General features: G+C 33.9%; 2 protein-coding genes across 2 annotated transcripts in view; both read left to right on the top strand.

Annotated features, from left to right (window-relative positions):
- Window positions 1-9,614, top strand: part of LOC124639379 (alpha-tocopherol transfer protein-like) — a 31,535-nt gene extending 21,921 nt beyond the window's left edge. Inside the window, exons 3-5 of the mRNA XM_047176712.1 lie at window positions 4,498-4,594; window positions 5,339-5,480; window positions 7,274-9,614. Of these exons, the coding sequence (XP_047032668.1) occupies window positions 4,498-4,594; window positions 5,339-5,480; window positions 7,274-7,522 (488 nt within the window). The 3' untranslated portion in view covers window positions 7,523-9,614. The remainder of the gene's footprint in view (window positions 1-4,497; window positions 4,595-5,338; window positions 5,481-7,273) is intronic.
- Window positions 9,615-9,696: 82 nt separating this feature from the next.
- LOC124639378 lies at window positions 9,697-12,552 on the top strand. Its single transcript, XM_047176711.1, has 2 exons — window positions 9,697-10,005; window positions 10,278-12,552. Exon 2 carries the CDS (start codon window positions 10,284-10,286, stop codon window positions 11,985-11,987), a length of 1,704 nt encoding a protein of 567 aa, XP_047032667.1. The 5' UTR covers window positions 9,697-10,005; window positions 10,278-10,283; the 3' UTR covers window positions 11,988-12,552.
- The last annotated feature ends 14,878 nt before the right edge of the window (window positions 12,553-27,430 follow it).

Below are 27,430 nucleotides of genomic sequence, written 5' to 3'. Positions count from 1 at the left end.
TATAAAGAATTTAAGTGGCGAAATATTTACTTAAAATGGTCAATTCGCTTTTTGATGATTTCTGTGGAGATCAAGGGGGAGGCCTATGTTCAGCAGTGGACGTCCTATGGCTGAGATGATGATGATGACGATGATGATAACTCCATAATATTATTGCATTTTTTTTAGGAATTTGGAACGTAAGTCAATAAAGGTTCTGCATCCCTGCGTGATGGGATTACGTGACTTATCCAAATGCTATGAAAGCCCACAACGCTCAAACAGCTCGTGGCAATCTGCTAACATAATCGTGGACTTGTCAATATGTATCGTACATGGAAAAATAAATACTTACATATTAATATTTCCTTTGAATGGAAATGTATTATCATGGAGAACAAAATGACTAACGGAGGTGCCATAGCGGAAAATTGCTTAAGAAAGAAGTGCGCCAAAAACCGGATAAGCAGGAGACGAGAAACATTACTGTTTTCGCCCTTATAAGTCTTCTTTGGACCCGACCATTTTTTGTAATAGCAAAAATCGATCACAGATGTCTCAAAGAACCCTCGTTAGTTCACTCGTAACTGTTCGTTTTGGTCATGGCCCCTGTTCGAATTTGACTTAAAAGCAGGCGCCTGACCTACCTGCATTATGGCATCTCCACACATCTTGCCTTATTCCATGGGTATTATTCATTGCAATAACAGCTCGTAATAGTAAAGCCAATACAAAGGTCTACAAACACAGGCTTTCCACAAACACAAGTTTACAATGCAGTAGGTAGGTATTTAGTGCTGACCTTATCATAGGCCAGTATACCACAGTCTAACTAGCATTCGCAGTTGTTCAATGTTCCTGGGCTGCAAGTTCAAGGGAAAGGCATAATTGATATGGGAGATATGGCATTGAATTAGGATGTTTTCCCAACCAGCGAAATTCATCGATCATGTGTCATGGTATCATTCGGCTATCAAATCTATCTGAAGCTTGCTTAGTACAAATAGAGGTAGAATTTTGAGTTTGAGTTTCATAGGGGTAAGTGAAATTCCTATCTAAAGTAAGCAGATGCAGAGCGATGTAATAGTACCTACATATACGTTCAATTATAAAGCGTAGTACCAGTAACTATTAAGTACTCTGTGGTAGTATCGACAGTTTAGTCTGTAAAGTAGTCAGTAACTTCCAATTATTTAGTCTGTGGTATCTAGCGTATAATCTGTGCTACTACCGAGAATGGCCGCCGGGGGAAATTGGCATAATAGCCACGCATTGCAGACGGATTAATGCTCGATACTCAATAGCCTACTATTTTGTACTTATCGATTAAATAACTATTAACTCTGGTCTAGTTAGATCGTTTCAAATATATAACGGTATATTAAGGCTGAAGAATATGGAGGGCCATTGGAAGAAAATATTGACGATAAAGGATGATTGGAAATGCAGAATTGTAAATAAGAGCTTAGAGCTCTTGTACGAGCTCGTTTTTGCCGTGAAAATCTACGGAAAATTCACCGTACTTATGTAGGCACGGGCGATCAATTTTGCATGGATCACTATGGAAAAAATTAACAAGTTCACGGCATGCTTTAGGCGACAGAAAATCTTTAGGTATTCTATGGGAATTATATAGATTTTTTAAGGAGTTGTAAATGGAGAAATACTGTATCTATCTGGATTTTTTATATCTTTTATATACGTTTAAATATGTTGCTGTGCTATGCACTAGCTAAGTAATAGATAGGTACTATTTACGGACTTACGATAAATGATTCCAACGACATTCTTTAAGAAAATAACAACATAAATGGCCACTTATGTATACGTTAAAATACCCCTAGGTTAAGCGTAAACGTTTACATAATCAAGTGTAATTGACTACGTTGACCATCTCATAACCTGTGAATGTCAACGTGGTATAATTATTAGTTAGATTATGTTGTAATTTTATTGTTTGGAATACCACAGGTGATATAGAGGTTAAGTTGTTGTGTAGTTTGTATGTTTACTGCAAATATTACTACAGTTTTGTTTTTCGCTAATTACCCAGTGCATTTGGAAAAACACTTGAGGGAATTCGGTCTTTACTCCGGTTTCTGAGTACCCTTGTTGGTGGTCTACTTTTTAATTTTTAAGGGAAAATTAATTGAAAGATTGTCGTTCAGATTTGCTAACATGATTAAGAATTTTCAGGAACCGGCTACTAGTCCGATATCCCAGAGGAAGCGTATTTATTTCTTTAAATCCGTTGATGACTTTTCTCGTCGATATGTAATATGTGGCTAAATTTTGAATCATACAAACGCGATGATAAATCTGAAACTATAAGTTTACCTATTATGAATTTTCCAGCACCCAATTTATCTAAAATTAAGATTTATACTTGCGGTCAGTAAAATGTCGGCTTACCAATTATCATGTGCCTAGAGTTAACCAAATTTAGTTTTGGGCAAGTAGAATATGATGGGTAATGTGTCTTCTGAAAGTCATCCCTTCAAAAAAAAAACTAAATTTAAATTACAAACGGTAAACTCTTCGAATCTCTCAAGTCCTGCTAATGAGCTCAGTAGATATATACGTAGAGGTATCATCGTAAACAACATCCTAGTAGGTACTTAAGGAGTACATAAAACTGAGCTATAACCGGGTAGTCAGACTGCAGACTACCCGGGTCGCTTCGTATTGATTGTATGAAATAAAAATATGACGTCAGAACTACGTAGGTACAAAGTCTGACGCTGTTCCCCGAGATGAACCTAACTTTTACGGACTATTTTTTTTAGGATGCCTGAGTGTTTTCCTACGCTTTCTGTCTGCCTGCTTTTTTTTCATTATGTATGTATGTGCTTTTATTAGATTCTGCTGCGCAATTTTATGGTATGGATGTTACGTAGTCAATAGTCGCGGTCTTTATTTGGTGCCGGAATAAAAAGTGGCTCTATAAAATAATGAAGCTGGCATGAACATTTAATATAATAGATATAAACAATAGTTATTTGTTATACAAGAGTGCAAAGTTGCTTTTTAACCGCGGGCTCAATTTTGATGACCGAGCAAGCGAAGGATTCTAAAATTGAAACACGAGCGTAGCGAGTGTTTCAATAATTAGAATCCTGAGCGATAGCGAGGGAATCAAAAGAGCACAAGGTGAAAAATCTTTGCACTCGAGTGCAACACGTAACTTTTCATCCCACCTCATCGAGGAAATTACTAAATCCAAAAAAACAAAATGGCGCACACATACGAGTATCAAATTAAAAAGATGTACTTACCTATTAAAGTTCATATATTTGAAAACTTACTTTAAAAATGAAACGACGGTAAAAATCGGTGTAAAAACAATAACAAAAAATACTTAATTAATTGAATAATTATTTTAAGCAGTATTTTATTTGTTTAATAAGTATGTGTTTGAAAAGTCTTAGGTATCAAGATTGTCACAAATGGAGTATTGCACACGATGTTCTAAATTCAAATCACTTTGCCGCTCTAGAGGATAAAAACGACTTTTGCGCTCAGATATCAAAGGGTAAAACTACTCTTTCCGAGATGGTGGGATGAAAAAGTTCCTTTACCTGAAAGACTAATAATCCAAACTAACTGTCGTAGTACCTACTTGTAGATAGGATAATATTCCTCGATCCAAAGGGCTATCTAAAACTGGAAGTATTTTTAAAACTCGACCTGAGATTAGCCTGGTCAAGTAAATAAAGCTGAAGAGTTTTCATCAGCTTTATAATATCAAATTAGGTACTTATAGATTGGTATAAAGGGTCACCCGCTACGGCCAGATGTTTTCCCTCTAAAAATAGCGGAGTTTTCCCGCACATTATGACGTAGGTAGTTGCATTGGAATCCACGATTGACGTCATATTCGTGTGCGATGAACCGCATTCAAGCTAGTTAAGCTTGCAATCACAGGGCTGATGTGACCTTAACATAGGCAATGTAGAGACAGAAATGATAGACGGGAATAATAAAGTCTACTTTGTCAGAATAGCATGTTCTACTGGCTACCAGGCTGTCTCAACTAGTGGGCACTCGCTCACATCTTCGACCATAAATTTTTGATTTGTACCAGTACCTAAAAATTGTTTGACACCTAAACAGTTGACAAAAAATACAATAACTTTATTATTTTCACACTTACATGCACACATGTGGTTTAAAAGAAAAACGGCTATGTAAAGTGCAAACAAGTTAAACAACCGTAGTATAGGGTAACAAATATTTATTATCTAATGACGCAAATCTAAGATCAAGTTTGCGAAGCGGATTCAGCTTATATTTAAATCAAGACACTCCTTTGAACATTGGTATTCTTATTAGATATGTAAACATTATAAAAATCCTGAATAGGCAGTTATTGGAATTGTCTGATGGCCTTGAGACGAAAGGAAATCGCGAAAATCAATGATCCCAGTTATAAAAAAACTACCATTTTAGTATATTTTTTATTTTGATAACGAACTTTGTAAAGCACCAATTAATAAAATCTTTTTATTTGTTTTTCAGACTTATGTCTCACCAAAAGGGGTCCTCAACCGGGTTATATGTTCCTTTTTGATATGCGCGGAGTTAAGTTTGGACATCTCACAAAAGTTAGCTTATCGTAAGTATCAATATTTTATTTCATTTTGTAACGTGAATCCATTATGCATATTTAGGTATTCAGTTTAATACCAAGTTTTTCCTGTTAAATCTTTATTACTTATATAAATTTAAATACATAAGTTAGAAAATCTGATATTTGCTATGATATTCTGCTTCTCAGTTACTATTGTTTAATATATTATGTTGATAGCTCTCTCTGTCATCTCAAAGTAATGGATTCACAGCTGCAAAAACAATGATAGTATAAACTTTATAATATAAATATTATGATAGTATATATATTTATATTTTCATAGCTTTCAAAAGGATAGACAAAGGTAATAGACGTGCATAATAAATGTCTCATATTCGCTTGAATGTATAACACAAATTAATGTCATTATTTTTCATATGTTTCAAAAAATATCTTTGAAGTACATGCTAGGTTAATAGTTGCATAAAATCATGTATGTGTGTAAGTTAATCGTCGTAATTAGAAATCTATTTCTGTCTTATAACTTTACATATCTATAGAGAGAAAAATACTAATATAATTTATTACCAACCCTATGATTAGGAAGTAATTCAAATTAAATAAATTAGGTTTTAAAAGCACATGTTCATCATTATTAGGTCTGAGTAGAAACATAAATTGCCAGAAACATACTATTATCAGTATACCAACATGTTCAGGAGCAGGTACACAAGCCAAAAATTATAAATATTCATTAAAAAATCACACAAAAAATTGCAATATTTTCAGGACTCTTCGGAAATTCTTCCAATATGTACAAGAAGCGATGCCAGTTCGCATGCGTGCGATACATGTACTGAACACTGAACCAGTGTTAGACAAATTAATGGTGCTCATTAGGCCTTTTATGGACAAGAAGTTCTTTGATATGGTAAGTTCTTTTTTTTTTGTTTTTTGAACATAACACCATGATAAAGTACTCTTGATAAAATTGTAAACATTTTGAGGCCAAGTTATAGGACCAGGTAAATTTTTCAAGGTCAGTTAATATTTGAGGACATAATGTAGAAAGAAAACAATAAAAATATGGATTTAATAACCATATTCGTATTAACTTAATTCGAGGTTGAAGATTAATTTATCTCTCCAATTTATCTTTATTTTCTGCATGCACCATGTTAATTTGATTATCTGTAAAACTCAGTCACAGTAATTGGACACGACAACCAATCCCAAAGATGGAAGGAAAGAAAGCTCAGCTCGGGAGATGATGCTATTTCTTGCATTCGTCGTATCTGGGTAAAAATGTTCTTCACGATGATGTATTTTGCGTGGGTGACAGAAACTGCTCTACTGATCAACGCGCAAAGTTGACTGACAAGTTCAGATTTTCTAAGTGGGCTATAGAAAACAAGTCACGGTTTTACCTCGTAATAAATCGCAATATGGAATTGCGCATAATTGTGTTCATGAGTAGGTACAGCCTTAGTACATAATCTTACTAATGTTTGATCTAACACTACATCAGTGTTTGCTTTGAACTTGGCCATCGGGCATATAGCCTTGACATGTCATATACAACATACAACTTGATTTTTTATTTTTAGAACTGTATATTTGATTATTTCTAGATTAAAATAAGCTGGCCTTAAAGAATCTGAGTTTTATACATTGTGTGGATGTACGAATTAATTTATAAAAAGACTAACAATGATGTTAAAAAAACATTCCCAGGAAAAACGCACAGGCAGTAATTAAATCTCTAATAAGAAACAATTCAATGCAAGACACCTAACATATTATTAAGTTTTATTTCAACATCATCATCTGCTTAGCCTTTTCCCAGCTATGTTGTTTAAAAAAGTTATATTTATTTGTAAAGTTTTATTTCACCAAAAAACATTCCAACTTGTGGAAAAATCTTTCATGTTTACGCAGCATGTAATATAGTATCACATCTCACCATACAAGTGCATGAAATCAATTTTAATTCAATTTTCCTCTTGTTGCCTACTTAATATGTAATAAGCTGGTTAGAAACCTGCTATCTTGGAAATAAAGACTATTTTAGAATGCCTTACACTTTGCAAGTTCTTTTCGGATTTCCACAGTAACAGTTCTAACTTTTATTGCACATTTAAAGAAACTTACCTTAACTTGTAATATCCATTTCACACAATAAACATACATAAACTAAACTCTTTTAATTATTCACGTTTGACCGATTAACAAAGTTGACATTGAACTTGTGCTTGAAGAAATAAAAGTAAAATGTGCCGGCTACCGGTTCGCCGATGTAAAGTTATATCAGTCTTTTTTTTGTTTTAAAAACTTTTTTCAACAAAGTGACTTGCCTCTGACATTTTCACGGCCTCACCATACTATACTGGATATATACTTGCTATACTGGGTTGAATCAAACCAGTTTTAAGAATTAATCAATAGTTCTGTACAACATGGGTCTGGGTCAAGGAAATACAAGTTGCATCATTTGCATATTATGGATATATAGATTGTTATATCAGGACTATTAAAATTATAAAAAATAAAAAAAAAACGTTATGGTTTTTTTTACTTGCTTGATGACACTATTAAGAATTTAAACTAAGCTACTTTTATAACTCAGATCAAACCGTTAAGATAAAATTAATTGAATTGCAAAATATTGTAATAAAAAAACATTAAATATTATGTAACTAAAAATTCGTTTCTAATTATTTCCAGCTCAAATTCCACAACAAGAACGAGGATCTTGAGAAGTTTTACGAAACCGTGGTGCCGCGGTCAGCACTCCCTCCCGACTACGGCGGTACCCTCCCTGACACACAGACCCTTCACAAGAAGTGCATGCAGCAGCTCCAACTCCTGGAACCTTACTTCAAAGCTGAGGAGGAACAGAGAATCGCAGCCTTACCTGACAAGAAACGAGAGAAAGCCATGGAAAAAGCCTTCAAAAACTTGGACATTGATTAAGGAGTCCGAGAGAAGTGGTACTGGTATTATAATGAAAAGTGAAAGGTAAATGCTGTATCTTTTAATAATGTAGACTTTTTGGCGATGGACAGGCCGCATGAGTACTTATAACCTGCATTTAAATTACACATTTCTAGAATATTTTTTTCTACAAATGTGGACTGTTCAAAAATCGTTACCTTTTTCATTATAATAGCCGGTTTCTGTTCTCAAATGGTATGTTAATTTAGTACAATATGCATTTAAGTGTTACTTAAATTGGGAATTCATAAAATATGATAGCGGTGTCGAATGATTGGAGTAATCCTTTTTATTTATATCAGAAAAACGTTCCATACAATTTCAGCAACGTGTACTACAAAATATTGTCAATTATAAATCTATAATTACAATAGATAAGTATAGATAGTGCTGATTGGACTATCAAATAAATTACACACGAAACATTTAGAGAGTATGTGAGGATATAAAAAAGTGGTTATAATTGTTGTTGTACATAAAAAAGTTTGATAACTGTTAAAAGAAATACAATGTTGTTTTATTAGGAAAATTATTTTGTCGTTAGAAAGTGAAGGTTTGGAGGTGACAGAAGTTTTTTAAGCTTAAGCTTAATATAAGCCAAAACATGGCATGATATTTTAACGTAAATGATTGTTAAATGTACGTCTAAATATTTATGTATAATCCGCTTTATGTATGTACTTAACGTTGAACTCTATATATAATCCCAATATAAATCGGCACATTACGTTATACGCTGTGTATCTTTTATTATTGTGATCTGTAAAAATAAAGTAAATTCTTCAAAATAATTTACCAAAAAGGTCAAATAACTTGTTTTCTGGTCATAGCACTTAAATAATATTACCTGTGGGTACGGAAATATTTTGTGACAATGGTATTGGATTAATATGTAAAATATTATAAACGATAAGTGATAGACATAATGGATTAATTAGACTTTCCAACAATCTTTGATATAAAAAATAAAAATGACAAGTTATCTCACATGATATGAATTAATTAATCTTATAAGCTATTTCATTGTAACCAACTGCTTTAAATGACTTACCTAGTGTACATTTTTTGATTGCGTGTAATATTTGAAGTAAAAATGGGTTTTAATAATAATAAAAAAAAAAACAATGCGCGACTTAGCGGTATTAACCTTTGGAAGTTTATTTATTATTTTACTGTAACAATCCAAGATATAAGAAAAAGCTGTTGTAGAAAATACGTGCGAAAATAAATCCTTATCAAAGAAAAGTTGAATTATGTGAAAATGAATAGGAATTTATGCTAATTAAAAACTATAAATAAAACGTAGGTACGTGAGAATTAAATGTGCTATTAAAAGAAAACAAGTTTTAAAACGATCGATAAGATATACAAGTAACAGATTACTGTTATTATATAAAAGGAGATCTAATAATGAATGATTGATTTGTTTATGTTCAGCATAATCCATCGTAATCTAGAAAATTTTATGTATAATTATATTAACTCTGATATTTACCTATTTCTATCTGATACCTACCTTTTAAATGTAGTTCTGTAAATATTAGACTACCAGTCATTGTCAACGTCCATACATAAACAAATGACGCTCAATTATGTATAAATATTCAAATGCGTTAGGGTCACATTCAATGAAAGGTTAATCATTAACATTACTCGCATTTTTGTTGTTTTTCATGATTGAAAATTATATAAATTGTAATTTAACTCATAACTTATAGAATTGATTGTTATATGCAGCAAATTGGTGTGCTCAAAAATCAAACGCTGTCTAAATACTCTTTAGCATGACAAAATAATTGGGACCTGACTAAAACGTGTTCTCCATGATGACTTCTGTACCTAAATTTTAACTATGTCTTGTAAAATTAGCGTCACAATAGGCAAGTAAGGTGGCGGTAGCGTAGGTACTTAAGGTTTTGTATTTATGTGCACAGTAGTCTAGTTTTAGTTGAAAATTCCACTTAATTCCTTATCAACGTTTGTGATATGCTTGTGTTATTGAAAAATGTTTTATGTTGATTCCAAGAATCGGAAATTGTGATTTGAACTAGAAATATATTTTTATGCAGTATAATGTATTTTTCATTAAATTCAAATTTATCTCTAGCTAAACATAGATACACAATATTTATAAAAAAATAAGAAAAAGGTTAAAAATAAAAATTTCGAAGTCATTTACGTTCCTTTAGAAACAACTAGCGCCATCTAATGACAAAAAATTATAATTATAAAGTGGTAGAAAACAATTTCTGGCATATGGCAACTGGATTCATTCAACTGTCAAATAATAACGGTTGCTGGACACCTGCCGTTTTTTTTGTTTACACTATTTAAACGGAAAGTTATCAATGAAAGTGAGCGATATATTAATAAATTACAGATATAAGTTGAAAATGATTGTGTATTGTGCGTGCTGATACTGATTTCCTTGATGTTTGCTGCAGTATATTGTAATTTTCAAGGTATGAATATTACGTTTTCACTTTCACGCTTTGTTGATAATTTTTTTTTTATTGATCACAGAAAAACACTATATTTAAACTAAAACTTGATAAATAATATAAATACAAGAACTGGGTTTATGAGATATATGTGTTAATAATTTTATTGACACTTTTACACATACTTTATCACTCATTAAATTACGCATCTTGGGAACGTATAACACTCCGTATTTTAAAGTTAATATAGCACAAAGAAAGCAAATTAAAATAAAATTTCGTTCACATTCCAGATTGCAATGGACCCAGTAAACAACAATCAGTTTGAAGTAGTACCAGCAAAGAGTAAACGGAAGATAGCAACTCCTTGCCCCAACGCCTACCTCAACCCAGCGTTGGACATCCTTGCCAACGAGGACCGTATGTGCAACACTGCTATGGAGATCACACAACCCATCAAGAAGAGGAAACGAACTCGAAGCTGCGGTGACATCGCTACATTTGACAACTCCGCACTAGACTTAGGAGCAAACAAGACAACAGTCAACAAATTACTAGCTAGAGAGATAGAAAATGTACGAAAGAACGTCAGATATGATGCGACAGAAGATACGAGTATGGATTCAAGTGAACCGATCTATGCAAACTTAACAGTAGCACCGCAGTTGCCGCCTCGTAATGACAACTCCATAACATTCCAAGATATCACCCAAGATAGCTGTCATTCACAAACTATGCACCTTAACAATGAAGTCATGGACATGTCTGTCACTCATGATGATATTGATTCCGGAATATCAGTATTAGAACAGAAATCTTTAAGCACTATGACAAATGAAGACACAAAAGTATTCTCACCTATAACCAATATACACACAAATGTAACAAACCAAGTATTCATCAATAATTCTAATAATTTGAATCTAAGTTTCATAGACAGACTTGGTTTGGACTCACCGAATTTGTCCAACCAATCTTTGTTCTATGACGATGATTTGAATGAAAGCAATATTATGGAAATCAAAACTATCACAATTATTACCAAAAAGAAACGGATTAATACTAAGAATACTAATCCTTTCCTAGATCCAAATATAGTGAACGCTTTGCCAAGAGATATTCCAAGAGAAAATCCATTTTTGTATCTGGATGCGACAAAGCCTGAGTTGGAATATAGTGAGGAAGTTCTCACCAGGCCTGCAGTACTTCCAAACCAGAGTGAAAAAGTACTTGAACCTCGCAGATTATTTGGAGACACGAACAGCACAATATCCTCAGTAAATGAATCTTTGGACGGTCAACCTGAGTATGAGAATATAGATAACTATAGACCAGAAAGCCCAGTTTACGAAAATATTGATGAAGTAAATGAATTTAATAAGCAAAGCAGGATTTTAGGGCATGATGTATCACAGTTTAGTGCTGTAGACATTATCAATTTGAATAAAAACGCTCACCAAGACTCCTCAAATGATTCCAATGACAGCAAAAAGGTAAAAAATCCATTCTTGAAAGTAGGCAATAGATTATCCAAAAGAGTGTTCAAGACTTTGAGAAAAACATTTAAAGGAGAGAAGACAGAAAATAATGTAACTATAAACCCATATGAAGTACCAAGAAAATTGCCAAAACAGAAGACTGAGACCAAAGAATCAGGTATTGAAAACCCAGCACTGAATTTAGACAATTCAGATGAAATTGAGATTGAAGAAATTGATGATCATGAATATGAGACTGTTAAAACTATAAGGAATACACATCTTAATATGAATATAACTCCCTTGAAAGAAAGGAGTGATAATGCTGATGTATCTCACAATAAAACCAACACCCCGGGTAAGAAAGTCCGGTTTGATTCTACTCTGAACCAAGAAAAGGTTATAACAGGGAATAGTTTCGACTATGACATTCAAAGCCCGGGGTTTGACGCTAAAATAGATAAGTACCATGATGAGCTAGAAAACTGTATAAATGAGCGAAAATTCTTACAGCAGAATATGTAAGAACTTATTTTTTATTTTATCACTAAGACTAATATTATTATACATAACTTACAACATGTATGTCAATAGATTTCATGAACTGGCATGAGTTTTAACCAGAGCATGTAATATCGGACTTAAATTACAGGAAAATTTGTAATGTACAAATGGTACCTCTCTACCTATGTATTTATTTGATAGGATTTTCAGTCATTATAATTTTATTTTAAGTTAGATTATGTTTTATAGATTTTAATTTCAATGTACTTATTTGAATTGTGATTTTTACACATGTCGACTATTTATAAGCATTTTAGTAATAATATTATGATTAAGTATTTTCCTATGGAGTCCAAAGCATAATATTTTCCAAAGTGATAGTTTTAAGATGATTTTGTGTTATCTTTTTTTTTCATTCTTGCCTTTATATTCGATTCATTGAAATAATGAAACTCCGTAAACTTTCAAGTAGAGGCTCTCTATGTTCTTAACTTATTCAGGTGTATTTATTATATTTAACTTTATTTTAATGTAAGCTTTAATTTATTCTTGCCTTTTATGGTTTGAAAGTAAATTATAATTTTGCCAAAAATACGTTTTCTTTTCATTATCTTTGTTGTTTTTCTACCTAGTTATTACCTCGTTCATCCTTTAAAATGAGAAAGTAAGTTTGGTACACTAAACGCCTGGCCTACTTGAAGTTTTGACATTTGCCTTGGAGTTCAGTGGCACCACCAAATACGAGTAGTCTCACACATGCTATCTTTTTTGCTTGCCACATGATTACCGGCGCCCTAGAAAAAAAGCTAGCCACCTGTCATCATCCAAAAAACCAAAGTTTTTTAAGGGCCTTTTCCTATAGAATTATTTTATACGGATAGGTAACTATCTGCCGTAAAAATGGAAATTTAATTAATCATTTTAAGAATCTTAAATGTGCTTGTAACATCTATAGGTACAGCATTCAACAAAGTCCTTTTTATCGTATTGTAACAACGCCACCTAGCGGCAGAAATAGGTAGGTCATTAGTCAGATAGCTCGAACGATTCTCTCAGGATCCCTCGTAACAGAACAAAGCCTGCCTATTTAGTTACAATAGCAATCGCAACGAGGTCACAAACATTTTATCAAGTTAATTCCTCTCAAGGAGGGTCTACTGCGACAATTGAGTGGCCAGCATTGCAACGTGCATGAGTGTGCACTTTTATTGAATAATAACCTGCACGTGGGTCTATATTCGTACCTGTAATGGAATAATGGGGGTCTAACTAAACTGTTTTTATGTCGCCAGAATGACATCTGGGGCCCGATTCTCCTAAGTTAATAATGACAAAATCGAATAGAAATCGAATCGCAATATGATCGCAATAGCAGTTTTAACCATATCAGGCATTCTGCTACTAATAAAAGACCAATCGTATTCGATTGACATTTGATTGGTGTGCGATTGGTCTGCTATTTTGGTGATTTTGGTCTATACGGTAGTTTGCTGTACAATCATTTTGCAATCGTAAATCATTTACAGACAAAATGATTCATTATTGAATGACAGAAAAGGATAAAAACGTTTATTTCAGAGAAAAAATAGCGGAATGCCACATACGCTTCAATCGTAATCGAGTCGGGATTGGATCTCAGTCGAACCGAGTCGAACGTGAATCGTATGACGCTTAAGTAAAATTAGGAGAATCGGGGCCCTGACCATAAAGTAGGTTATCGGGTTTCCGAGTGTTATTGCGTTAAGGGTATCAAATGCAGTCTGTAGTATTACTTTTTATAGTTTTTCTTAACTCACATTGTGTCGCTGTTGCTTGTTTAGACCACATTAAATGTGTAATGTAGGAAGGCTAAGGGAAGACCCAATCCATCCGTCATCCCCGCTGATCATCTCATCTCATTCACACTTATAATGATAAACATTGATATTTGCAGTCACCGCCATTTTTTTATTAGAGAGCATATAGTATAGACATCTGCTCCAACAGGTAGATTTATTAGAAAAGGTATAGCCCATAGCACCTGTGTCTTTGTCAAGCCATTTGGATACACAAACAAGCCGCCCACTCCTATATACTTCGTTACCTACATACAAACATTTTCCTAGGCTCTGCTTGCGTCAGAATTATCAAAACTCGGCTAACGGTTTGACGGGAAGACAAGATTTTGGCCTCGAACGTATTTTGCATCCTTAATTTGCGTCATCGGAGCTCTCGACGCATTCGCGGTATGCAGGTAATTATTATATAAGGCCTTAATGAATGAAGCTTGCGTAAATCTGTTTACTTCATTACCTAATTAGACGGTAAATGACGCAAAGGAATAATGTCACCTATCGTCCTGATTTTCAGGTTGGTCGTGGGCGTCTTTTTTGAGGACACCAGATACTGAAATATGGTTTCAGTTATCAGTCACACCAGCATCAACCTTTTTTATTGTGCCACTGTAGGGCACAGGCCTCTTCTTACGGAGAACGCCTGGGCCCCCATTCTCCTAATTTTACTTATGCGACATACGATTCACGTTCGACTCGGTTCGACTGAGATCCAATCCCGACTCGATTACGATTGAAGCGTATGTGGCATTCCGATATTTTTTCTTTGAAATAAACGTTTTTATCCTTTTTTGTCATTCCATAATTAATCATTTTGTCTGCAAACGATTTACGATTGCAAAATGATTGTTCAGCAAACTACCGTATAGACCAAAATCACCAAAATAGCAGACCAATCGCACACCAATCAAATGTCAATCGACTACGATTGGTCTTTTATTAGTAGCAGAATGCCCGATATGGTTAAAACTGCTATTGCGATCATATTGCGATTCGATTTCTATTAGATTCTGATATATATTGGCGATATTGGCGATTTCAGTTTCCTCAAAATGTTTATCATTAATGTCCAAGTTCTGAGAAACGACATGTAGGTATCTAAAGCTTAAAGAAGTTGGATTGGTCCCTACTTGCCAACCTTGAAACCTGGGGCCCGATTCTCCTAATTTTACTTAAGCGCCATACGATTCACGTTCGACTCGATTCGACTGCGCTCCAATCCCGACTCGATTACGATTGAAACGTATGTGGCATTCAGCTATTTTTTCTTTGAAATAAACGTTTTTATCCTTTTCTGTCATTCAATAATGAATCATTTTGTCTGCAAATGATTTACGATTGCAAAATGATTGTACAGCAAACTACCGTATTGACCAAAATCATCAAAATAGCAGACCAATCGCACACCAATCAAATGTCAATCGAATACGATTGGTCTTTTATTAGTAGCAGAATGCCTGATATGGTTAAAACTGCTATTGCGATCATATTGCGATTCGATTTCTATTCGATTTTGACATTATTAACCTAGGAGAATCGGGCCCCTGCACGTTCGTTGGCTCGTCAAATAAGAAGTAGAAAAGTGCTATTGTGTAGGTACTTTAGATTAATAATTATCACAAAGATGATCAACACAGAACTATTTCTTGTCGATACATTGCCTATCGTTATGTATATGAGATCAGTAAAATAGTCAAATGGTCACGGTCTGAAAAGAACTTGTGTAAAATGCGTATAGTTTATGAGATACAGATTCCGTTCCATTAGTCTTCCACATATGAGGACCTAACATGATTATTGCTGTCTATTACTATTGAAGATTTCTCTGTTTTCACTCGCGTCCCGTGATACCTAATTCGCGCACCCGGATAAATAGCGATAAATAGGCTTGTATAGTCCATTCTAAATTATGTTTATATTCGCAAACCAATAAACTCTACAGTTTTAGAATATTAAGTGTTGTTCACTAAAACTTTGTGTTATGGCGCTGTGCTAGAACGATTTCAAATTATTTAAAAATTTCCTTAACACTTCTAGCCTTAGGCATAATGTATTAGTCCAATCGGGTCATTGATTGGATCTCGTCGACATAATTAGCATGTTGCCTGTCAGTTACTCAGCTTAATGCATTAGGCGTCTTATGTATACCTATGAACAGTACATTCTGATAATGGATAGCCATGTATGTACCTAATATACCTTTATAATGTAGGTAACTGGAAGATTGTAATCTAGAGATGATAGGGAAAGTAGGTGAACAGCTGTCATTTTTAAATCTTGACGCTCAAGATGGTTGGCAAGAAGTTGCTTTAATTTTTAATAGGTTATCATAATTATCTAGTAAATCTTTATAAATGCAACTCTTTATAAATCTTACTTCCATTCTTTCTAGTGTTTAGTTTTGCCGACCCCAAGAAAATTTTGAGCAGATGACAAACCTATGTTGTTTTCTTTCAATATTAGGTACATCACTGTCTAATATTCTTTATCGAGTGCAATTGTAACATTCTAATTTCAATAGCAACGGACCAATCCTAAAGCCACATTAATAAAAAACTGATGCTTTCAATAGAACCCATTGGCAGGTCACAATTGGCTGGCAAACACTTGAGCTGATGAAAATGACCTATGTCATAGTCATTTAATTTCGGTATACGTACCTATAATTGAAGATATTATTTTGTTGATGTCGTGGTCGTTGCTTATAACTTCTAATGACTTGTTTTTATTTTGTTAAGCCAGTTCTTTTTTGACCCCAATTATACTGAGGTCGGCTTAAACTGAAAGAGGAAGAGTATCGAGTGATTGTCTTGCTGCCTATTCGAAGTCCGCTATATAATACCTTTAACATCGAACCCACGCACTCGTACTTGATGTTGGTTCTTTACCCACTAGGCCTCCATAATTTTTCATGTCTTTTTTAACACGGAGGAATTCTTTATGACATTGATAAAAACGGAGCTTCTTCTAGTATGGGGTTGTTATTTAGTCAATCTGACTATACGTAGGTACACACACGTTGGTAATATTTGAAATCCCAGCCTGCATATCAACACGTTGCATCGTCTCGTGAGCAGCAGATAGACAATATTGCAGCTCTGACTACTGAAGCGCAATGCACACGCTACGACGTACCAAATATTGCATCCTCCCTCACAAAGACCTACAAGCCGATGCTGACTGAAATGCTTTACTATTTTTATCTACAAAGAATGAAAAACACAATTTTCATTATTTTTGTGAGTAACCTCAATGTTTACTTAAGCCATTCCTTAGTGAAGGATTTTTATGACATTCCGTCACTAAGGAGTGACTTAAGTAATCATTAAATGTCTCTGAGTGGGGAGGTAAGACTCAATTTGAAAAGACAGGATTTACGCTGGCGACGCCTAATGTCACACGTAGACCTCATGGCAGTTGAATAGCACTTGATAGCTCCGATACCGATATATACTCTATATACTGACTGCAGGTATGCGAAATAGATATCTAGATTACCTGCAGTCAGAAGCCAGAAAGTCCAACAGCCAGTCTTAACAAGTTGCATATCGGCTTTCCCAGGTAATTGGGTTGAGGATGTCATATAGGCAGTAGCACCAAGGAAAACATATGCTCTCAGTGCATGGGGCATCAAAGGCGAATCGCAAATACATACAAGAGAAGTCAACAAACCAAAAGAAAACTTACCTATTAAGGCCCAACAAACAAAAAATCCTCTCATAGTGGCTAAAAATGCCAAAAATAAATTTCTTATAAGAGCCGTATTAACGCTAATAAGTGTGCGTTTGGGCACAAATTACAAGAACAATAACCTCAAACCCCCCTTATATTTGCTTTATTGTCAGCTTCTTTTTCTTATATGTACTTTATTATAGCAAGCGATAAGGGAGTCAAACTAATAAAAGCAAAAGGATTTGCTCTTAAAAAGCCAACCAACCTTATACATGTTTTATAATGGCGAGCAACAAGGGAGTAAAACTATTCGCCTTAAAATCAGTGTTTGAGATTCTGCAACAAGTGTTTTGTTGAGTGATTTTTCACAGTTTGGTAGCGTCAACGAGTATTTTAAAGAAAACAAGAACCATGATTAATTTCTTTTTTTTTGTGTACCTGAATTCGAGAGTATATTGTGCTTGTTTATTGAGAAAACTGTGTGGGAATTCAAACGTATGATAAAATGTGGTACAAAAAGTGTAATTATATCAACGCGCCCTTGAATTTGAGTAGTTTTGACGTAAAAATGTGAATAATTATTAAGGCATGTTTTTTATAACGCTTTTACAAGGGTAATATCATTCTCACAACGTCTATTAGAAATCTATAAGATTATAAGCTCTGTAATGGCAACATTTATTCCATCTGCTATCGCCATTTTATCTATCGTTAGGGTTCCTTTCATCATTCCGTAGCTGTATTAATATTACCTATATTACATTTTAGATATTATTACAATGGTCGTATTTACGGACGTTGCCAAATTTTTAAAAAGAAGAGAAGATCTGACTGTCCAAAACAAGAGATGACCATAGAATTTGACACATTTTATCGTACGAAGAAAATGTTTTCATTGCAAATATCAGACTTTGTCAAACATACCTTCACACTTTGTGATTGGTGGAAAAAATAGAAGTTTTGCTACTATTCACTTTCTTGTTTTGTCAAAATTGTAAAGAGTATTTGATTTATGATCTTTATTGAAGATGAATGTGAATATTGTAATTCATAATTTTATTACACATTTCTCAATATTAATCAAAAAATTCAATACCTAGCAATGAAAAATAATTATTACTAGGTAAGTGTAAATAAATAGATATTTTAATATATAGATTAATAAATAGATTGTAATATTTTTAATAGATCATCCATTTAATACTGTAATATTTTTAATATATCATAGATATCCATCTTATTCAACTCAAATTTAGTTGAAAATTTATGTCTTCTTCACTACCACTAACGTTATATTCTTCTTGACTGATTTCCTTTTTTACTTCATTGTCATCTTCCATAAAATCATTGACGGAACCCTCAAGTGATTTGTTGGTATCGGGTTGTCATTTTGTAATATTATACTCGTAGCAGTAGAAGTGGTATAAGAATACTTTAATATGACCATCTAGAGAATAAGACCTTTTTAATGACTATGTAAGTGATTATGGATTGCGTTCATTCTTGTAAAGACCATATAAAATGCAGAATATTGTTTGTTGGGTAGACATCTTAAGAAATGCTCCTATGAGTTTAAAAGTATCATTGTTAGCTTATGCATTACCATTATAAGAACAGTTAGCCAAATGAAAAGCTTTTATAAGGTTTTGAATATTATAAGGCTTAAAAGCATTGTAAATGCGCTTATGAGAATAACACATTTTCAATCCTTATTATAATCATGTAATTTGGACTTGTTATGGTTAACCCAACCAAATTATAAGAGTAAAGGTAATATTAGCCAAATCTTCTTATATTGTGCCATAATAAGGAACATTGACATAATGAAAGCGATTTTAAAGCAACTATAAGAAATTAGACCTTAAACGTATAATTTTATAAGAGTAGCTTGTTTGTTGGGGGTAAGTGATGAAAACCTTTCTCCATTCTATAAATACGTTAATGTTGACGGCTCAGAATACACAGTAATTATGTAGTTGACTGTATTTGCGGGAACACGGCCGCGTCCAATCAACTGAGCAAATAATTCATTATACTCCGACACTACGGAACTAGGGACTGTATGTGACGTAGATATCTTGTGTGCTTTTGTGTGTAGACGACTTTATTTTTGGGTTAGGCTGAGGATACGAATGTTGGTTAGTTAATGTGTTTGAGCACTGATGAGCTCATTTAAGTTACATTAAAAGGTAACAGTATCCGATCCGCTATTTTTCAGGAATATAGATACTAATATCATAAAATTACCATATAGATGCGTGCATACCAGCTACTCATTTTATGAACACAAGAAAGAGCTGAAAGATGCCAGGCCAGATTTTTATTAAGTAGCTTCAGTACGACGTGAGTGAATATACGAGTGAAGTTCGTAATTTTAGTTTTACCAAAAGGATAATCAAAACATTAACATGCAGGTGCCTGTAAAACAGTAGGTACCTGTACCTAATTGGAGTTATCTAGTAAGTTTCCACTTGCAAGATGCTTTTGGTTAAAAAATCTTTAACGTACCGCTATCATATTTCTCAAGAAATCATAAATAATGAACTAACTTAACCTGCTAAGACATCTAATATCTACATAGTATCTAGTTTCTCATGTTTATGTTCGACAAACAGACAGATAAACAGAGAAACAGAGAGAAGAAGCAACAAAAACAATGTTGTTTGTTTCCCTACTACTTACGCAAAACGATAAGCGAGAGCGTAACTGGGGAATGAAGATCATATCTAATAATAATATGAATATCGTAAATATGAACGGAGATAAAGAAATGCTTGTACCTCTATCGGATCAGACCTACATCTCCGGTACTGGTCAGAACAACGTCCAAAAAGTTTGCATCCGATGGTTTGTTCCTCTATGGAGCAAAAAGTATTGGATGGATTTCGATGAAACGTGGCCGTAAGAGGTACTTGTAGCTTCTATGTCATCATCTGCCTAGCCTTTTCCCACCTAAGTTGTGGTCGGCTTCCAGTCTAACCGGATGCAGCTGAGTAGGTACCTGATTTTTTACAAGGAGCGACTGCCTATCTGACCTCCTCAACCCAGCTTCTATACCTATATAGAGGAATAGTCTATAGGCTATTCTTTATCCATATGGGGAAAGTACTTCCGTCAGAACGTTCAAATCGAGGGGAAAAGCTAGTATTAAATATGCAAGTTTCATACCTCATTATAGACGCTATACTATAGTCATGAATAAATCGATATCCTGCCATCACCCAATTCCATGGTTGGCAAAGAAATCAATAGATATGTTACGTGGGCGGCCACCGGGTCATAACCTCAGCGATTGTGTTATTAAGGATAAGATGTACCGGCTTTAACATTAACATGCATGGTGAGGGGGTGATAAAAATAGAAAGGGTTTGCCCTGGAGTCGCGTGCGATGTCAATAAATAATTTTGGGTGTCATTATTTCATGGAAATGCTGCGTAACTGAAAAATAAGACCCTTTGTATCATGAATACAACTTAAACATCCGAACTGAGAACTTCAATTTTGGGAAGTCGGTTAGTAATAATGTCAGTGTCAAGCACGATACTTACATTTCATAATTGAGATTAGAAGATAGCAATCTTTTAATTACCTAAAAAAACAAACAAATTATATGTATTCGTTACTACATAATAAACACGATTCGAAATTTTAAGAATAGATTTATACCTTTGTACATCGAGATTTATGACTTCTGAATTTAATTGTAGGTAGCACTTACTTAGGGACTCCCATACAAACATTGTATGGGTTCACTATGAGTTATCAAACGGTAGGAAATACTTTTTGACTTCTTTTGGTTTCATAATCAAACTGTTACGTCTACAGGTTAGCTTTGCGTGTTTCTAAGCTTGCCCTAAATTTTGGAGGCCTCGTTCCAGTATCAAACCAATGGGTACCTGCATAAAACTAATTGATCTGTCAAAGTTACTTTGCAAATTAGGTCTATTATAGTCTATGAGACCAATTATTGTAAATTATCGATACTTCATCAACATCGGCCTCTTTTCTGATGATTTAGAGTCTAGGTAGACTATCCGTGTACTATGGCCGTGACTAGACAGATAGATAGAGCTACTTCTGGCATTCAATATATTAGTATAGATTACTTCCTACAAAATTAAGATTAGAAGGAAGAAGATTGGAGTTTTCACCCTAATAGATTTTAGACATTTTGTGTTTTTCACGATACCTACTTTTCCAGAGAAGTAATTATTCAGCTGAAAGCAATATGATTATTTTATCCAACAATATTCCTAGCTTCTTCAGCAGTAACTGAAGCATTTTCCAGAAATTTCTAATATTTACTGAACCTCTTACTTACTGAATCTCTTCGTGTCTTGAATAAAATATGATGCACAAAGGCATTGTTGATTTTAGTTCTATATTTGAGCAGTAATTAACAGTATCTCGTATTTACTGAACAACCAAGCTTGTGAACTGTAACTAGAATATTAATTGTTGTTAATTTACTTTCAGTGTGTAACTGTAAACTTTGGAGATACCATGTAATAAATTGCCAATATACATTGTTGCAAATTGTTAAGCAGTAAGTATTTACCTGGCCTGAAACCATATCTACATAGCTCTAAAGTTAGGCATAACAGAATAACTAAGGCTTCGGCACTAACAACTTAGGTAACTACCTGCTTATCTATTCTTCTATACTAATAGTTTTATAAAGAGAAAACATTTTTTGGGTGTACCCTGAACTTGATGCCTCCGAAACTACTGAACACTATTCCCTAATGACATAGGCTATTTTTTGTCCACGGAAAGAAATTCCTACGAGACGCAAGTAAAACCACGGGGAAACAACTAGTGTCTAATTTTTAAACAGCATAAATCGTAACAAAATTCTAAGTAAATAATTGAACCTATCACTATTATTCAATACACCATTTAAACTAGAAGCAGCATATGCCGACAGTAAATTAGGGCAGTCCTTAGCGAACCAAATCAATATGTTTCATGAAACTAGGCTGAAGATTCATACGTCAGTGGGTACAAAGCTACCCTTCACCCCTTGCTCATGTTTAGGGGAACAAGTGGGCCAACAAACTTCCGACACCTATGGGGTTGTAGCTATTCGAGTGGTTCATTGGGATTCGATTCTATAGATGTATTTGATGAATAAGGCTATATAAGGCATGTAAATTTAAAAAGTATGGAAGGAATGTAAGTCGATTGAAATTAAACATACCTACTTAGTTCTGAGGACGCTGTCTACAAACCCTTCCTAATGTTATTCCAAATACGAAAATGAGGTTGTTAAAACTGCTGAACCGATAGTGACGAAAATTCGCTTGGAGTGAGCCTTGAGATTTGAAAAGGAAATTCTGGACGAAACCTAGTTTTAATATCGGAAAAATATGTAGGTCAGTTTTATCCTGTCTATCATATATGTAAGTGACTGACGCAAGTACAAACATATTAAACAGATATGGCTCTACTGCATTTAACCCCTCGTCAAAATAACTCCACAAAACCAACATTGAACGCAAAACAACAAAAAAAGCATCAAAAGATTCATGACTTTACATTACATAACCAATGCGACAGCCACAACCAAAAATCTTTCAACCCCTCACCTGCATAATATGAAATAATCATTTAGAAACCGAAACACACGGACTACACATCACTTGTACAATTCTGCATCACAAAAGGGCATTATAGTCTGAATATTTAAAGAAGAGATCACCCCTAGTGACCTCGTTCACAGGGTTGACGACCCTCGGGTCAGCTCGCTCGTATAATAACACCCTGTACATCCCGATAACGAATAAGGCTGTTTGCTAATGATATACTGGTATGGGGATTGCGAAATGACTGGCATGTTATGTGCGAATTTTAAATTAAATAATTTCTTTATTTGATACTAGCTGGTGCCCGCGACTTCGTCTGCGCAGGTTTAGTATTTCGAACAATATGTTTACAAATTGTAGCCTATGTGTTATTCTGATGTATAAGCTATATTATTGTAAAGTTTCATTAAAATCCATTCAGTAGTTTTTGCGTGAAAGAGTAACAAACATCCATACATCCATACATACAAACTTTCGCGTTTATAATATTAGTAGGATTGTAGTGTTAAGTTGATTACTCTTCTGTGACCAAGCTAAAGTCGCAAAGGTCGATCGATGCTATGGTTAAGCATCGCTTGGAGTTGTCGGTCCGTGGATAGGTGACCATTTTGTATTTACGGCATTTGCTTATCCTTTTCCCCAACAAAGTAAGGGCCCGATAAAGCTGTGTACCTGTGCTTTACATAGAGTGACTGCCTATCAGACTTCCTCAACTCAAGTTTCCCAAGCACTATTCTACTTGAAAGGCTGGTTGTCAGATAGGTATTAGCCTCTGACTATGTAACGCTAAAGATGTTCAAAAGACATCCAGAACCCAAAAATTTATCGTGTCTTCCGAAACACTCCACATCTAGTCATGACAAGATTGTCACCCACCCACAGACCTCACTAAATGTTGCTTCAATTATCCGCGAGGCTTTGACTTTGCCACCAGCTTTTCTCAGGATCCCTTTAAAGTGTATTCCTGTAAATTATGCAGTAATCTGTGAATACTGCAGCAAGCCTAATAGTGTTTATTTTCAGTAGTTGTGGCGATGCCGCCAGACGTCCCGACCTGAGCTGCGAAGAGTTTCCACTTCCTTAATATGTTTCATATTAATACAGAATGCTTATATTATCTGTGCCTGTAATTTTCCTTTGTAGTTTACTAAGATATCTCTATTGTAACTTCTAACGTGCAAAAATATTTAATTTGTCTTGCAATTGCACAAAAAATAAAAATATGGGTAACGAATTAACTTCACTGTTATGATAAAGATAGTTCTGGTTTCTGAAACAGGCTTTGGTTTTACAAGCGATTGGAATAGAAAAATCGCACGTATTTAGTAGTAATAAGTAATGTATAGTTTTTTTTTACAATTAATTACAGTCAATAACTTTAAGGTACATTTCTTCCCATTAACTCTTATATGAATTTTATAGTAGGTACCTGTAGTCACCAAAAAAAGTGAGTTTTCACAAAAGCTATCACGAAACGAGGAGTTTTCCCAATTTTTCCTGCTTCCTCGCAAAAATTTCAAAAACATCAAGAATAGAAGCAGTTCTATTTTTGAAAGTGATGTCAAAGACTTGCGTTTCTAAAGGTGGTATAAGAATAGCTAAAAAGGTTGTATTGAGCTATTTATAATAAGAAGATAATGGTCTAGGATGCCTATTGTTATGTTACGGATATGACGGAAGGAAAATATGGCGAATGTTGCGTTTGAAGGTTTTAAAATAGAATATTTTGTTATATAATGAGTGGTTATTTTTGGTGGGTCTTATTATTTTTATTTTAACTAATATGTTTCTTAGAATTTTGTGCATTCCTATTTGAATTCCGTGGGTACAATTTCCTGCTTTGTGGCGTGTAGAGTTGTAATAAGATTTTAGCTAAAGAGCTTTAAAATTGAATGTAAAAATAGGACACTGTAAATAACAATAACGTTACTGAAAATCAAATCAAAATATATCTTACTGATCTGTTAAGTCTGTTTGTAAGCTAAAGTGTTTCTTTTGATAATTTCAGAATTAAAAACTGTAACTATCACTAAATATTTAACTACATTAATATAACAACACAAATTATTTATTTAGTGTCACGTTTATCTTGGCTGAAACGTGAACGTCTTTGCTCTCATCTCATAAAAAAATCTAAACGTCATTTTTCCCGCGCTCGGCGTGTCGGCGAGCGTCGGTGTACGCATGCCTCTCCCAGTATTGAATGGACGCGCTGTGATCACAGACGACCGGTGTACCACAATGCTAGACTTATCGATCCACGCTTAAGTGTACAATTTAAATAAAATAAACATGTGGCAGTGATTTAAAGTAATTTATTATGAAAACACAGTGCCTTCTGGGAGTGTTGTATAACGCATAACTTAGGTGAGTAAAGTAGGTCACAATAATATTGATTACTCGACGAATTTATATTGTGTACATTTTGTGTGTTTTCGTCGTATTTTTTTTGTTGTTTTCAATTTGGTGGGTTATTGTTGGTTCCGAAGAGGTTTTGGAGGTCTGTTATTGTTTACGGAAAAGTGATAGTATTGATTGTGTGGTGCCTGGTACCTAGGTTTACGTGTTTTTGCGATTTTTTGGCGACTCATACGGGAACATCGTCAATCATTTTCGGTTTGTAAAGCAGAGTTCATTGAGGCAGTCGATGGCTGTGATTTATTAACTTCCGACGATCAATGTAGAGATACTTAATTAGATTTTTAAACGTATTTAATATTCGTGTTTCAGTTAAAAATAAAATGTTTGCTACGACGTAATTCGCAAATGCGTTGAATTTTAATTTATGTGAATACGATGCACGATAACTTGAGTACTTATATAAATATTTTGAGAAAAACAAAGATAATTTTTATTGCCTATATCTACGTAAAACAAAAATAAGCACCAAATATATTGTTTTGTAACTGATAGCCATTTGTTGAAACAAAAATAATCTTAATTGGATTTTTATTAGGTTTTTTCTCGTTACTGTTCACGTTTTTAGTAATTAATCACTTATTATTTACGAGCAATGCTAAGCGAAGATTATTCTAAACAGGGAAAATACTATTTGAACCTTGAATTAATTCGAGGTCATTTCAAATGTACTTAAAAAGGATAACCTAATAAGTTGTTTTGCTATCCTGTATTTATATTCGGTATTTTTTCTGTTTTCGAATTTAAATTAAACTGATTTGCATTTTTAGGAAATATCTCTTTCCTTTACTTCATCGTACATAATTGCGATGTTAAAAAAAAAAAAAAAAAAATTCTGATAGAAATCTTAGGACTCATTTTCTTAACAAATTACTTACTTGACTACTGACTGCCTCAGGTTATCAAAATATTGTTTTAAATTGATAAGTAAGGTTTCGTTTACGTCATAGTTTTGTAAGAATTTAAATTGATGTAGCCAGCAGCAATATAAACAGAAAATCGAGAACTAGAGCAACTCTACTTAGATATTTTTTGGTATCCTTATTTCATTAATCCAATTCGCTACCATTAATTATGAAATCGTAATGCATTCTAATACTTCAAAATCACGCTGGCTTACTTAAAGGTTTGGAACAGTATTTACGGTTTAGTATAAATAATATATATAAAATAATAACAATAATTAGTTAAGAGGAAACGTAGTGGCTTATATATATAAAATTAAATTCTATATACTTCGAAATAAATGGTAGTTTACACAAAGATTCACGTGAGTTTACACTGTCGATCTATCACGGTGCTGCAGGGTGCAATACCCTCCATCGACTTTCTGACTTGCGCAGACTGATTAACTATTGACAGCTTCGTATAATTGCTATATAGGTATTTCGCATAATATATTTCATTTGCGAAGGAACTTTACACAATCTTTGTATCTTTAATTGAGAAGTCCTTAAAGAAGGTAAAGGAAATTAGAAAGACTATAGGTCCTTACATCCATGGGTCTGAAGTATTTCGTAAAATATAAGAAATTCAGTAGTCACGTGCAAGATTTGACCCAAACAGTTAAACAAACATCGATAGTAAAATAAAAGCTTTAAAATACAATACATAAATACACTTAGGTAACACGAGAGACTTTTATGCCTATAAATATAGCTAAAGACTTACAAAAAGAAGAGCTATCTAAAACGTTTATGGCTTACAAAGACTTTGTTGTAGAGAGCTTAGGTCCCTGTCTCATAAGAAAAATTGTATTCCGGTTTGAGGGCGAAATTACAGACATTATCTACATTTCAAAGTGCAACAAAGACAGTCACTGAATGTAGGTAGCAAAAGTCGAGTTGTATGTAATTTTTGACACATTTTTATGTAGCATCATAGTTTTGCAGTTCAACTCTGGTGTTGTGATACTCTGATAAGCGTGGAATTTGGGGAAAAATATTTATTTCTTGAT

Source organism: Helicoverpa zea, chromosome 19 (genome assembly GCF_022581195.2).
Source record: "Helicoverpa zea isolate HzStark_Cry1AcR chromosome 19, ilHelZeax1.1, whole genome shotgun sequence".
Lineage (NCBI taxonomy): Eukaryota > Metazoa > Arthropoda > Insecta > Lepidoptera > Noctuidae > Helicoverpa > Helicoverpa zea.
This window is presented reverse-complemented; position numbering and strand designations above follow the sequence as displayed.